The sequence below is a fragment of the Maylandia zebra genome, linkage group LG17 (genome assembly GCF_041146795.1).
Source record: "Maylandia zebra isolate NMK-2024a linkage group LG17, Mzebra_GT3a, whole genome shotgun sequence".
NCBI classification, from domain to species: Eukaryota; Metazoa; Chordata; class Actinopteri; order Cichliformes; family Cichlidae; genus Maylandia; species Maylandia zebra.
Window position 1 is genome coordinate 37,083,254 of NC_135183.1, and position 12,157 is coordinate 37,095,410.

The 12,157-nt window shown below is 40.8% G+C and overlaps 2 protein-coding genes across 3 annotated transcripts; one reads left to right on the forward strand and one right to left on the reverse strand.

The window, feature by feature from the left end:
• Positions 1 to 77: 77 nt before the first annotated feature.
• On the reverse strand, positions 78 to 7,128 carry rpap3 (RNA polymerase II associated protein 3). Of its 2 annotated transcripts, none has more exons than XM_012919840.5 (17): positions 7,005 to 7,128; positions 5,550 to 5,710; positions 5,293 to 5,463; positions 5,080 to 5,193; positions 4,244 to 4,371; positions 4,018 to 4,139; positions 3,873 to 3,943; positions 3,653 to 3,787; positions 3,424 to 3,551; positions 3,220 to 3,341; positions 3,043 to 3,113; positions 2,794 to 2,886; positions 1,591 to 1,790; positions 1,315 to 1,486; positions 805 to 902; positions 512 to 612; positions 78 to 397 (listed from the first exon to the last, which is right to left on the reverse strand). In XM_012919840.5, the coding sequence occupies exons 1-17, from the start codon at positions 7,024 to 7,026 to the stop codon at positions 312 to 314; spliced, it is 1,995 nt and encodes a 664-aa protein (XP_012775294.3). In that variant the 5' UTR covers positions 7,027 to 7,128; the 3' UTR covers positions 78 to 311. The 2 variants fall into 2 exon arrangements, with proteins under 2 accessions (XP_012775294.3, XP_012775295.3); XM_012919841.5 differs by lacking the exon at positions 7,005 to 7,128 and adding an exon at positions 5,905 to 6,063.
• On the forward strand, positions 6,545 to 9,963 carry atp23 (ATP23 metallopeptidase and ATP synthase assembly factor homolog). The gene is made up of 6 exons (XM_012919843.2): positions 6,545 to 6,940; positions 7,137 to 7,182; positions 8,515 to 8,596; positions 8,682 to 8,819; positions 9,105 to 9,188; positions 9,274 to 9,963. The coding sequence occupies exons 1-6, from the start codon at positions 6,793 to 6,795 to the stop codon at positions 9,475 to 9,477; spliced, it is 702 nt and encodes a 233-aa protein (XP_012775297.1). The 5' UTR covers positions 6,545 to 6,792; the 3' UTR covers positions 9,478 to 9,963.
• The last annotated feature ends 2,194 nt before the right edge of the window (positions 9,964 to 12,157 follow it).

A 12,157-nucleotide genomic window follows, 5' to 3' on the forward strand; every position in this document is an offset into this window, starting at 1 on the left:
TGCTATTGAAGGTAAACATCTGCTTTTATTGCATTTGCAAATTGCAGAGTCTATCTTAATCAACAGTCAAGTGAACCTCTGTGAAAAGCTTTTCTTTATTTTTTATTAAAATGCAGCCGAAACTGAATTCCCAGCCTCCAACTTTAAATAAACTCGCTTATGACAGAAAACGACAGTGCCTTTCCAGAGGAAAGATTCACATCTCTGCAGTCTTATTAAACAAAAGTTTATTCAGCAAACAAACAACAGCTGATTTTTTTGGTTTTCTCTGAAATGCAAAGTCTGAGGCGCCAAATTTCCATTCAATGCAATTACACGCCATACTTCTTCTGCAAAGCCGTGATAGATGATCTGTCCAGGTCGGCTTGGTGAAGAAAGTCAAACAGTTCTTTGAGCACTGTGAGGAAAAGAAACCCCCCCAGAAATGATCAATATGCTGGAAAAATGTGGATGAAAAAGACAAAGTGAACCTATGAGCCGTTTGCAGCGGCGCATCATGTAAAGACTCCACCTTTCTTCTCTGGTGATGACATGAACATAACAGCCATATCGAAGCGCCTCACGCTTGCAAGACTCCTGAGAGTCTCCAGTATGACGGCCGGCTCTTCATTCCTGCAAACAAAGCTGTTTTTTTAAATCCACCACAGAGCTACACGTGTTCACTACTTTAAGAGTTTAGCTGCACCTATTTGTCTGAGTATGACTGAAAATAACAGGATGCTTAATGCATAATAATACTACGATTAACCATAACTTTGACGTAGACACCATTTAAAAAAACAAAACAAAACAAAAAAAACTTACTTGATGTAGAAGTCATGTAGAGTCCTCAGGATAAGACTGAGGATATCAGGTTCGAGGGAGTTGTGGAAAATCTTGGCGTAAGCCTCAGATTTTATTTGCTGTACATAAAAACACAAGACAAACAAAAAAAGCAAGAACAAAGACGACAATTTCAGCTAAAACAAACTCCAGCAGCCTATTTTCATTTTTTTAAACATTTGGTTCAGAACAGCTATTTCCTGTTAGCCAAAAATCTTTGATAACTTGATAGAAATTCAATTTTATTTTATTTATACTCACCCAATCACAATAACAGTGGCCTCAAGGCGCTTTTTTATTGTAAGGTAAACACTCTACAAAAATATAATGAAAACAGAGAAAGCCCCCACAATCATATGACACTATGAGCAAGCGCTTTGGCAACAGTGGGAAGGAAGAACTTCCTTTTAACAGCAGAACCAGGCTCATCTGCTGCGACTGGGTGAGGTGAGGGGAGGAAGATGGGACAAAGAAAAGCGCATGGAGGCTCACCTTCAGATATCTGTAAACAGTTTCGGGCTGGTTTCCAATCCTGCGGAGGTCCGCCTCCAGCTGGAAGCTGTTTGTTGGTGGAGGAGGCAGGTCTGTTCCTGTTGAGGAAGGTTCGGTTGATGGTTCAGGAGGAGGATGAACGGTTTCTGCCTGCTCTGGTTGTTTGGGCTGTCTGGTGAAATGAAGAATAACTTTTAATAGGACAAAAACTGATACAATAAAATAACAACTAGTGCAGAAAAGTTAAGAGCAATACTCAAAAATGCTGACACCTACTTTTCTGATGCCTGTGAGGGGACCTCTGACAGCTCCTCGATTTTGATCATCTTGGCGCTGGGGGATGTAGACAGGGGAGAAGACGCCTCCTCTACTTCCTTCACCACTTCCTGCACCAAGGGCTTGTATGCCCCTGATTCCCCCTCGGGCACCACAATCTTTCCGCTGATTTCCTCGATGTCTATCCTCCTCAGAGGTTTCTGCAGAGAAAAAAAAAGGTTTGTCAAGCTTTATAAAATTAAAAGGACCCCACCGTTGATTCTGGTCATTCCAGGAAAGATTAAAATTAACATAATAAAAGTCACATGTGCACTGAAGATTTTTATGGGCCTGCAAAACAAAACAAAACTAAACAAAACAAAATAGCATGCAAGCAATGGCAAAATAAGTGTTTGTCTTCTCTCAGCAGCGTGTTCAAACGGAGCTCCGCTGGATCACAAATCCACTTTCACATAGTTCATATTAGTTTACAAATACACTAGTCTAAGTGTGATGGCAGCAGCCACACAGGGGTAAATTAGTCCATTTTTCACTTTATTATTTTGCTTTGCAGTATTCTTCATTAATATAATTCATTAATCATTTGGTTAAACCTAACACTGGTATTATGAGGCGCGCACATAGTAGCATTGTATGGTTTTTCTAAAATGTTTTGTTATATTAATTATGTTTCTCTTTGAGTTACCTGGGTTTGGGCGGTGGCTGTTTCCTGTCTGGGCAAAAGGTGTGGCTGAGGACTCTGGGGACAAAATGCCTGCTCAGCAGGACCAACCATGGGCTTACCAGGAGCAGGGGTGTTTTAGGTTTAGTTAGGTTATTCTGTGCTTAGTTAATATTAGTGTGTGTTTTTGTTTTCCCCCCTATTGTGTTCAAATGGTTTGGCCAAATCATTATAAAAGCTACCCTCATGTGTCTTTGTAATTAGGTCAGTTTGTGAGTTAAGTTGTGTCTCACTTTGTTTTGTTTAAGTTTCTGGAAATTACTTTTTGTAGAGTTATATTTAGTTGACCTGTTTTATGGGCCTGCTAAGTATGGTTTTGAATTTTGGACTTTTTGAGGGTTAAAATAAAGAAAACCCTTTTTGAAGATATTTTTTTGCCTGTGTCCTCTTTGTTTTGGCTGCTTGGTCCCTCACAATAAGGGGTGCCAAGAGTGACGCTTGCAATCCAGGAAATGCTTTTTAAACAGACATTTGCTACTCACGGTTGAGCGAAGGTGTGTTGGTTTGTCTATTGGTTGGACTGTTCTCATCTGTGAGCCGTTCACAGCCTGCAGACGGCCACTGGAGCCTGTGTACTAACACCAGGAGAAAGACTAAAGTGAGAGGAGAAAAATCTCAAGCCCAATAAAGACATCAGAAGCTAATGGAGCTAATGCTTTTGACTCATTTAATTGTTTTTCTTCTTCTATGACTACTTAGTTTTGGGCTAATGACTGGATTTTGACACATACCATCTGCAGTTTCTGGAGTTCGTTAAGGGCTTGCTTGTTTCCAGGTTCCAGTTTCAACAGCTGCTGAAAGTCTGTGACACACACAAACAGAATCGAAGATTAAAACCAACCCAACAGCAAACAGACAGAAGACACAATGTTGTTTTTTGGGCTCATAAAAACACAAACACACTGCACCTTGTCTGGCCTCTTCCAGCTTTCCTAGTGCCACTCTGGCTGTACCTCTCCGGGCGAAAGCCTTGGAGTAAGTACTGTCCAGGAAAATGGCTTTAGTGCAGTCCTCCTCCGCCTCCTTAAACCTGCAGCAGAAGGAAAGGAAAAACAAAGCCAGTCAGAAACAAGAAGGCCTTTTTAATGTGTGTCAAGAAAAAGTATCCTTACTTCTCCAGCTTGAGATAAGCCATGGCTCTGTTGGCGGGCAGCAGCACGTTCATGTGGTCTGCCTCCATGCCTCGGGTGTAGCACTCTACAGCTGCTTCATATTTCCCTTCTTTGAAGTAGGCATTCCCCTAGAGACACAATAACCCTCATCACTTAAGATCTTTTGGAAGAAAGCAGAAACACTGCTAAAATCATGAAAACCTTCATGAATCATCATCAAAAATCCTACTCTGTCCTTCTGGAAAACCGCCTCCTGTCTCCTCTGCTGCTCCTCTATCTGTCTCTGTTGATCAGGATCGACTGCAGGGGCCTCCAGGTGCTCTGCAGCTTTGCTTGCAACGGCAGCCACCTGATGTCCAAGGGCCTGAAGCGGACACAGGAGAAGATCAAAGAGGATGAACCGCCAAGTTGACTGTGCGCACACAAACACACATTGTGCACTAACCCACCTCTCTGATTTTCTTTATTTCATTCTGTGCCTCCGTGTTGTCAGGCTCGAGCTTGAGAACCATCTCGTAATCTACAGAGGATATTTTTACTGTCATCTAAGGGCGCTCAAATTAAAATATACTGTCTTGTTGGTACGCTTGTTACCTTCTAATGCAGGTTCATACTTCTTCAGCGCAAACCGCGCTGCTCCTCTCCGCGCGTACGCTTTGAAATACTTGCTGTCAAGAGCGATTGCCAGGTTGCAGTCGGACTCAGCCACAGCGTACCTGCACAAACACAAAATGGAAAAAATAATGAAAAAAATAAAATAAAAAAAAAAACTACACAAACATTCTAATTGTGTGATTTCATTCTTGGTGCTCCAACTCACTTTTTGAGCCTGAAGAATGATGTAGCTCTGTTTGTGGGAAGCACGGGGTTGTAAGGATCGGCAGCCATTCCTCTCGTGTAACATTCAATCGCGTAATCGTACTTCCCATCTTTAAAAAAATTGTTACCCTGAAAATTAAACAGAAACTATAGCTGTAAAGTGTGTGTGTGTGTGGGGGGGGGGGGCTTCTGATCTTTGTAAATCCTACAACATAACGTATATAAGTGCTCATTAACCATCTGCAGATATATCGGTATCTAGGCTTATAAAGGCCAATACATGAAATTTTAAAAAGTAAGGATGAGACGAGAGAATCACTGCTCATCCATGTTATGAGGGGAACATTGGATATGGAACGCCACAAATGAATAATCAACAACATCTGACAAAAAAAAAATGTTGTTAGCAAGGATAAATGAATACAAGTGCACACTCTCTATAAGAAACTTGGAATATAATGGGATAAATCATAGTTTCAGGTAAAAACTGCAATAATCAAATGTCTGTGACAAAGAGTAATCAAATAGCTCACATGTTTGATGTTTTTACCTGGAAAACACTTTAAAAAGGCAGTTTTTGGTTATAATATAATTGTATTAAAAAAAATTTATATTGGCCTTGAAGGAGTATCAGACCCTTTCAGATTATATAACTTATTTTGATGTATCCTGCATGATCACCTGATTGGAGATTTATCCTTCAGCAGGACATCTAAACCTACATCGTGACTGCAAGCCCCTGTAAAACCCTATGTCGTACATTGGGTTGATCATGATTGGCCTGTACAGTACTACATCTATTTTTCCTTTTTTTAATGCCTCACATATAATATCCACCTTTTCCTTCTCGGCCAGCGCTTTCTCTGGATCTACTGAAGCTTCCTCCGAGTCTGACTCGTTGGACTCTGCAGGACAATCTTCCTCCTTATCCATTTCTTCCATTACCTTTTCCTGCCACAACAAATCAAACAAATTAAATAAAAGTTGTAGCAGATTGCATACAAGTTTTACTTCTAAAGCCAAGTGTGTTTTATAGGTTTTTAAAAATACCACATCAAACTTGTCCCAGGATTGATAGTCGTATGATTTTATTCTCGAAGCCTGTTTGGCCTCCTCTGTTTTTGTGTCGCCATCTCCAGTAACCTCCTCCTCCTTCTTCTTCTTCTTCTTCTCCCTTTTCTTGGCTCTGTAGTCCCTGTTCCTCACTGGAGGGAGTTTTTTCTACAACAGAGACAAGAAGCTGCTGACACCTGGACGGACTTCAGTTCACCAAGAGCCTCGCGAGCTGTCTGCAGCGGGGGGCATACCTGAACCTCCTGAACCACCCCTGTCCTCAGCTCCTCATCCTTCGTCTTGATGTCCGCCTCCCAGTTCTCCAGCTCCCTCACAAAGCTGTGCAGCTCCTCCACATTTTGCCGCATCTGAAGCTGTAACTCGGCGGCTTTGTTTCCCACGGACATGTCCCTCCCTGTGAAACACACATTTGTTTGGGGGACAAACTCTTAGCGGCACTTGTCGCCTTTGGGTTCGTGCGGCAGTCGGGAAGAAAACACGAGAATCACGCCGTCACGCTTCTTTGGCTAGAAGCTAGCTGGCTAGCAAAAACATTGCTTTACTTAAATAAAATAAACGGACTGTTGCTGCTCAAAACGTGTGAAATACCTGTTACTTCTCTTCCCGCTTCACAGTTAGAGTTTAGCTTCCGTTAGTTTGGCTAAAAACTACAAGAAAAAAGTGCCGTTTATTCACAGCTTTCTGTTTACGTTCGCAGCCATGACAGCAAGGTCCCAGCAGCCTTTGCTCTGCGTGAGCAGCACTGCACGTACCCAGAGATCGTCTATGTTAGTGTGGGGTCACTTTGGTGACTTTAATGTGCGCCCAAACATGAGAAGTTTAAAATTAAAGGCAGTGTATTTTTATTGCAAGTAAACATATCTAAGTTCCCTGACTGTGGATGATTTCAAGCTGTCACTCCAATGAAGACTCGCCAGTGGATGGCTAGCATCAAAAGATAAAATCTAAAACTTTTTGCATTTTGAACTCACATTTCCAAACCTGCACGGACTCTGCCTCCAATCTATAATCGCAAATCTATTGACTGGATAATAAAGGCACAAATGTCACTCCATATAATTTGTTATAAGCTGACACGCCTGTAGATTGACAGTACATTAACTACGAAACACAAAATATACTCAGCTTATAAATGAAAACGTTTGATACACTGGTTTAATTTTGGTCCTCAGACCCACTTCGAGTTAACGACTTTTCTGCCCATTCCGAATAGACGATCTTCACTGTAGTCTAGCCAATTAACTATATAAAAGGCTAACATTTTATTGCTCTCCGCATTTCTTTGAATTATATTTCTATATTTTATTTTTCATAATAGTGACGTCAGCGATAACAAACTCAATTTCCATATTCATTACCTTTGACCTAAATGTCCCACGTGACCTACAAAACAGTGACGACCCCTCCTGCTAGCTGTCTGCAGCTAACCAGGAGGACCTTCATGGTGACATTTTCATACTCTGGGCATTTCGCACAATGGACCAGACTAAACAAGAGGAGGAATATGGATATGACTTATTCCCGGAGAGAAAACCGGGAGAGCACAAAAAGACCTCAATCGCAGAGAGCCTGTTCACTTTCAACCACAAGTGTCAGGTCATGTTACAGTTCGCAGTGGAAACCAGTGAGTATCAGTGTTAGCTACTTTTTAAAAAGGGAACGTCACCTCAGCAGTAAGAAGCAAATACCTGCCGGTTCGGGGGACTGCATGCCTTTTGCAGTGTACAAAGTCACAGTCTATATTGGCAGCACTTTTAGCGTTAGCTGATTCAGTTAGCAGTGAATGATAATGCTAACTAGCTTGTGTGCTTCTCTCTCAGGTCCTTACGCCAAACTCCTCCTCAGTGCCATGAAGAGTTCAGGATGGTACGTGCCACTTCAAAATAAAGTACCACGCTTGACCTTCCACTGTTAGTCTCATATTACTGTAGTGATATCTATATACAGAGCAGTCCCAACAAATGGGAAAGGGGGGATACTCTTGCTGTTGCTTTTTATTATTAACAAGCAGTCGAAATGAACAGTTTTACAAGTTTAACTTTGCTGCAGATTATTCGTTTTACAGCTACTATATACATATAAAAATCTTAAGTACAAATGCTTAAAAAGCCATTTCAATTTTTTCCAGAGTAACAAATTCACTAACATTTTCACTTCCCCAAAACATAAATACATTTTTGCCTACCCAAACCTTCTTGGCCCTGTGTGAAAAAGTAATCGCCCACCCTACATGAGTTACCTGTTGATAATATTTCAACGTTTTTTTGTTTTTGGAAAGCAGAGTTCAATTTCTTTAACCACATCCAGGCCTGTTTACCACCAGACCTTTAAGAAATCTTTTAAATAGAACCTGTTCAACAAAGTGAAGTCGTCTAAAAGCTCTTAAAAAGTGATGTGATGAACCTTCCCAGGAGTGCCTCTAAGAGTGCACTGATGTCTCACCCAGGAGGTCACAAAAGAACTCAGAACAACAACTATAGAACTGCGGGCCTCAGTTGTCTCATCTAAGGTCAGAGTTCATGATTCAACAATAGGAAAGAGACTGGGCATCCATGGTAGAGTCCCAAGGAGAAAACCACTGCTGACCAAAGAGAACATAAAGGCTCGTCTCACATTTGAGACGAGGATTCCCAAAACTTTTGGGAAAATATTTTCTGGACTGATGAGACAAAAGTTGAACTCTCTGAAAGGTTTTGTGTCTTGTTACATTTGGTATTAAACTAAGGAGAATAGCATACCAACAATCAAACATGGTGGTGTGATGGTCTGGACTGCTTGTAAGCTCGGTCATCATTTCATGCTCTGAACCTCAAGCACACTTGTGTTCTGCAGCACGATCCAGCAAGTCCACCTCTGAATGGCTAAAACCCCCAAAATAAATTACAATGCTGTAAAGAAGAGTGGGACAAAATTCTTCCCCAGTGATGTGAAAGACTCATTACCAGTTTGTTTATAACACTTGATTGCAGTTCTAATCGCAGTTACTTTTTCACAAAGGGTGAGGTAGGTTTGGACAGTTTTTTCCCTTAATAAATGAAATAATCTTTTAAAAGCTGCACTTTGTATTAACTAGTGTTATCTTTGTCTAATATTACAATTTGTTTGCTCTTAAACATGTTAGTGTGACAAATATGCCAAAGCACAGTTTTACAAAATAAAGAGCGTCACAGTGTTTTCACTTTTCCTCTCTGGATGCAGTAAAGTGTTTAAAGATCGGCACTTTTCCTGTGAGGACTGTGACGGGACGGTCAGCGGCGGATTTGACGCGGCCTCGTCTCAGGTAGGAAACACAAGAACAGAGGTGTTGCAGACCGTGCGGGCCTATGAGAACTGACCGTATTTGTGTTGGGTTTTTTTTCCCCCAGATCGTTTTGTGTCAGAACAACATCCACCAGCAGTCCCACATGAACCGAGTAGTCACGCATGAGCTCATACATGCCTTTGACCACTGCCGGGCCCATGTGGACTGGTTCAATAACTTCAGACATCTGGCCTGTTCAGAGGTGAGTGGTGAAGTCTTCTTTTCACAAGAAAACTGGGACTGAATAACAAGAGTAGTTCCATAATACTACTAGTGTCCAAAAGCTCCACTGAGAATGATCTGGAATTTCCAACAGTAGGGAGGCATCAGCTGTTTAGATTCCCTAATGTTGCTCCCCCCTGACTAAGTGTCTGGAAGCATCGTGAAACTTACTGATGAGTAGTGAGACTGGATTCTGGGAGGATTTGGTTAAGCCTCACAGAGTGAAGCTCCTCAAAGATTCTAGTTTTTGGTGCCTCTGTTTCAGATCCGGGCAGCTAACCTGAGCGGAGACTGCTCCTTCACCAACGAAGTTGCTAGATTCAACTTCGGCTTTAAGCGGCATCATCAGGTACTTTCACCGGTCAAAAATTATTTGCAGATTTTAGCTCGCAGCTTCCATTTTCAAACCAAACTCGTGTGCTTTCCTTGGACAGGAGTGCGTCCGAGGCCGCGCCCTTCGCTCCATCCTGGCCGTGAGGAAAATTAGCCGAGCCGAGGCGGAGAAAATAGTCGACGAGGTCTTCGACTCATGTTTCAACGACCATGCGCCGTTCGGACGGATCCCGCACAGCAAGAGAGACGCCAAGTTTGCGTACAGAGATTACATGAACAGGGACCGATATTATGCAAACCTTTAGTGTCGCCGCATTTTCATGAAACTCCCAAAGGGTGCTGCGCAGGGCCGACTGCAGCTTGGCAATGTGGTCAGCCTCAGCAGAATGACTGTGTGTCGAAACAATCGTATCCCTTCAAAAGGGATTTTCAGACGATGATTTGTCCTTGGAGGAGAAAACAAAGGAGCTGCGTACAGATACATTTCACCTGCTACCTTTTGGACACTAATTCAGCGTAGTGGGATTGTAAGGACTGATTTTACTCTGGAAGTGTTAGTGATTTTTGTCCTTTGTTTTTAGGTGATTAATGGGTGCTGTTAAGGAAATACAGGATTGCCTTTTTGTACATCGGTGCGTGTGCTATGATGACAAATAAGGATGTATTTCTCTTGGTGGCTCATCAACTTGTTGCCACGTTGACCTCGATCAATTTCCTCTAAATATACTTGATTGTATGTATATTAAATAGAATCAAATTGTATGTGAATTAAAGTTTATTTCCTCTGGAAATGTTTGATTTTGGGTTTTTGTGTGTAGATTTTTACCCCTCAGCTGTAAGAATCTCATGGGATTATTGTCATCGTGGCTGGGACACTTAACTTTGTGAATGAGGTAACTCAAGAAAGAGGCCACGTAGGAGCTTCATATTGATGTCATAGGTGTGTCTACTAAAAATCTCGGCTGAGTTTGAATCTCAATGACCTCGACCTCCAGCTCAGAGTTAAGTTTTCTGAAAATCATGTGAGTGCGATAACTTGACAATGAGGTGACGTAGGATTTTGTGTGTCTACTAGAAGGCTGAGGGGTACCGCTGGTGGTTGCCAATATTTTTTTCTAGCTAGACTCAAGCAGTACCACAAAGTTATTTTGAGGACAGGACATACCCGTTGCATCTGACCTTGTTTGAATATAAGAAGGATAAGTAAGTGTACGTGTCAGAACGTTATGTTTAATCCCAATAAAGGATCCTTCAAATTAACATGTGAGACAAGTAAGATGAGGCGAGTGGGAAAAGTTCTTCCACAACAACACAGTCAACCTTGTTCACATCTGTGCAGTCACTGTAAAATGTCATTGCTGACATCTTTATTGGACATTAGCATTTAAAGAATCTCATGCCCTCCAACAAAATTAATGAGGGGAAAAAGTTATGAGGGAATTAGTCTCATAATCCCTCCTCCTGTTTCTCCTCCACCACTTCAGCCTATCTCAAAGACAACAGTTCCTGTGCCTAATGACTAGTGTCTGAGTGCAATATGCTACTCAATATTCTCCTCTTAGAAGACACTACAAAACCACACGATAAGTGGGTGGGACGGGCAATAGAGATTAGGTGAATTTTAAGAAGCCCAACAGAGAAAATGAAGCTTCAAGGCAGTGGGATTAATGTGAAGAAAACAAAGGACAAAAATGATATTTGGATTTGTGCAATGTCATACACACAAGTAATAAATAAGTACAAAACAATAGAATTACTAGTGGAATTGTGTACATATCAAATGCTAGCTGCCAAATACTTTTAATTATTACGATGACTTATTTTAGTTTTCCATAATGTAGTCAGGATTTAAGGTCATTCAAACTCTCTCACTAGTTTAAGTCTCTTAGGAATACGTTCATTTATAAATGACAGAAATTGGCTGATTAAAAAAAAATCACCATATTAGCATTTTAATTAAAGAATGCTGAATTTTACTCAGGTTTCTAAAGTGCCAAGTAGGTAAAAACTGCAGAGGATGTAACCTCAGTGATACAACAGCCCTGCCATTGTATTCTTAACAATATAAAGATGCATATAAGGGAGACATTTAGGATTACGTGCAAAGAATTAAGGTTTAAAGTTGAGCATTTTAAGCTAGCAGTTACTACTTTGAATATGTAAAACGCACAAAACATGATTAACATTAATTTGGAGTTTTGTTTCAGGCCATTTAATGACTGTAAACCAAATAATAAGTGTGATTTTAACCTTGCTTTGGTCTCCAACATCTCCTGAGGGAAATTGTATATATTTTAGGTGTGTTGCAATTACTTATTTTACACTACGAATAGCCTTCAGTTTTTCTGTTTATTCTCTTAATACTAATATCTTAAATAGTGTAGCTATAAAAGAACATAAAGGTATTGAATGCCATTGAGGTTAAAGATTTTTTGTAGGTACACCTGTTCAAAAAAAAAGAGAGAGAAAAAATATTCGGAGAGCAGCAGTTTGCTGGGTGAAAATGCCTTGTCACACGTCAGAGGAGAATTGTCGGAGTGCTTCAAGCTGATAGTAAGGCAACCGTGATTCACCAGGTGGCACTTCTGTAAGATAAAGACAGAAAACATACTACACACTCATCAAAACTCAGCTACACATTATAAAATCATTGCCTGCTCTGATGAACTCTGTTGCCACATTCACATGGTATGATCAGAATTTGCCATAGACAACATGGTACTACCAAGGTGTAAGTAGTGATAATAAGTGGCCAGTGAGTATTTTTAAGCAAAAATGGAAGGAGAACACACAAACACTTTGAATAAGAGCTTAAAACCTTTGTGATAACGTGTTTTCCATTTTTATTATATCAGAAATGATTTTTATTTATAATAACAGGATCATACAGGACATGATACTGATGTCAATACACGTACGTTACAATTTTCTTACAAATTAAAGGAACGTTCATTTGGAAAATCACATTATCATGTTTTTTGTATA

What these genes read in the sequence shown, in the direction of transcription:
- atp23 (XM_012919843.2), top strand. Translation starts at nt 6,793, where the DNA reads ATGGACCAGACTAAACAAGAGGAGGAATATGGATATGACTTATTCCCG. An exon ending in GCCATGAAGAGTTCAGGATG is followed by an intron (nt 7,183 to 8,514) that starts GTACGTGCCACT and finishes CTCTGGATGCAG; the next exon opens with TAAAGTGTTTAAAGATCGGC. An exon ending in TTGACGCGGCCTCGTCTCAG is followed by an intron (nt 8,597 to 8,681) that starts GTAGGAAACACA and finishes TTTTTCCCCCAG; the next exon opens with ATCGTTTTGTGTCAGAACAA.
- rpap3 (XM_012919840.5), bottom strand. Translation starts at nt 7,026, where the DNA reads ATGCAGTCCCCCGAACCGGCAG. An exon ending in GCAGTCCCCCGAACCGGCAG is followed by an intron (nt 5,711 to 7,004) that starts GTATTTGCTTCT and finishes TGTGTTTCACAG; the next exon opens with GGAGGGACATGTCCGTGGGA. An exon ending in CGGTTTTCCAGAAGGACAGA is followed by an intron (nt 3,552 to 3,652) that starts GTAGGATTTTTG and finishes TTGTGTCTCTAG; the next exon opens with GGGAATGCCTACTTCAAAGA.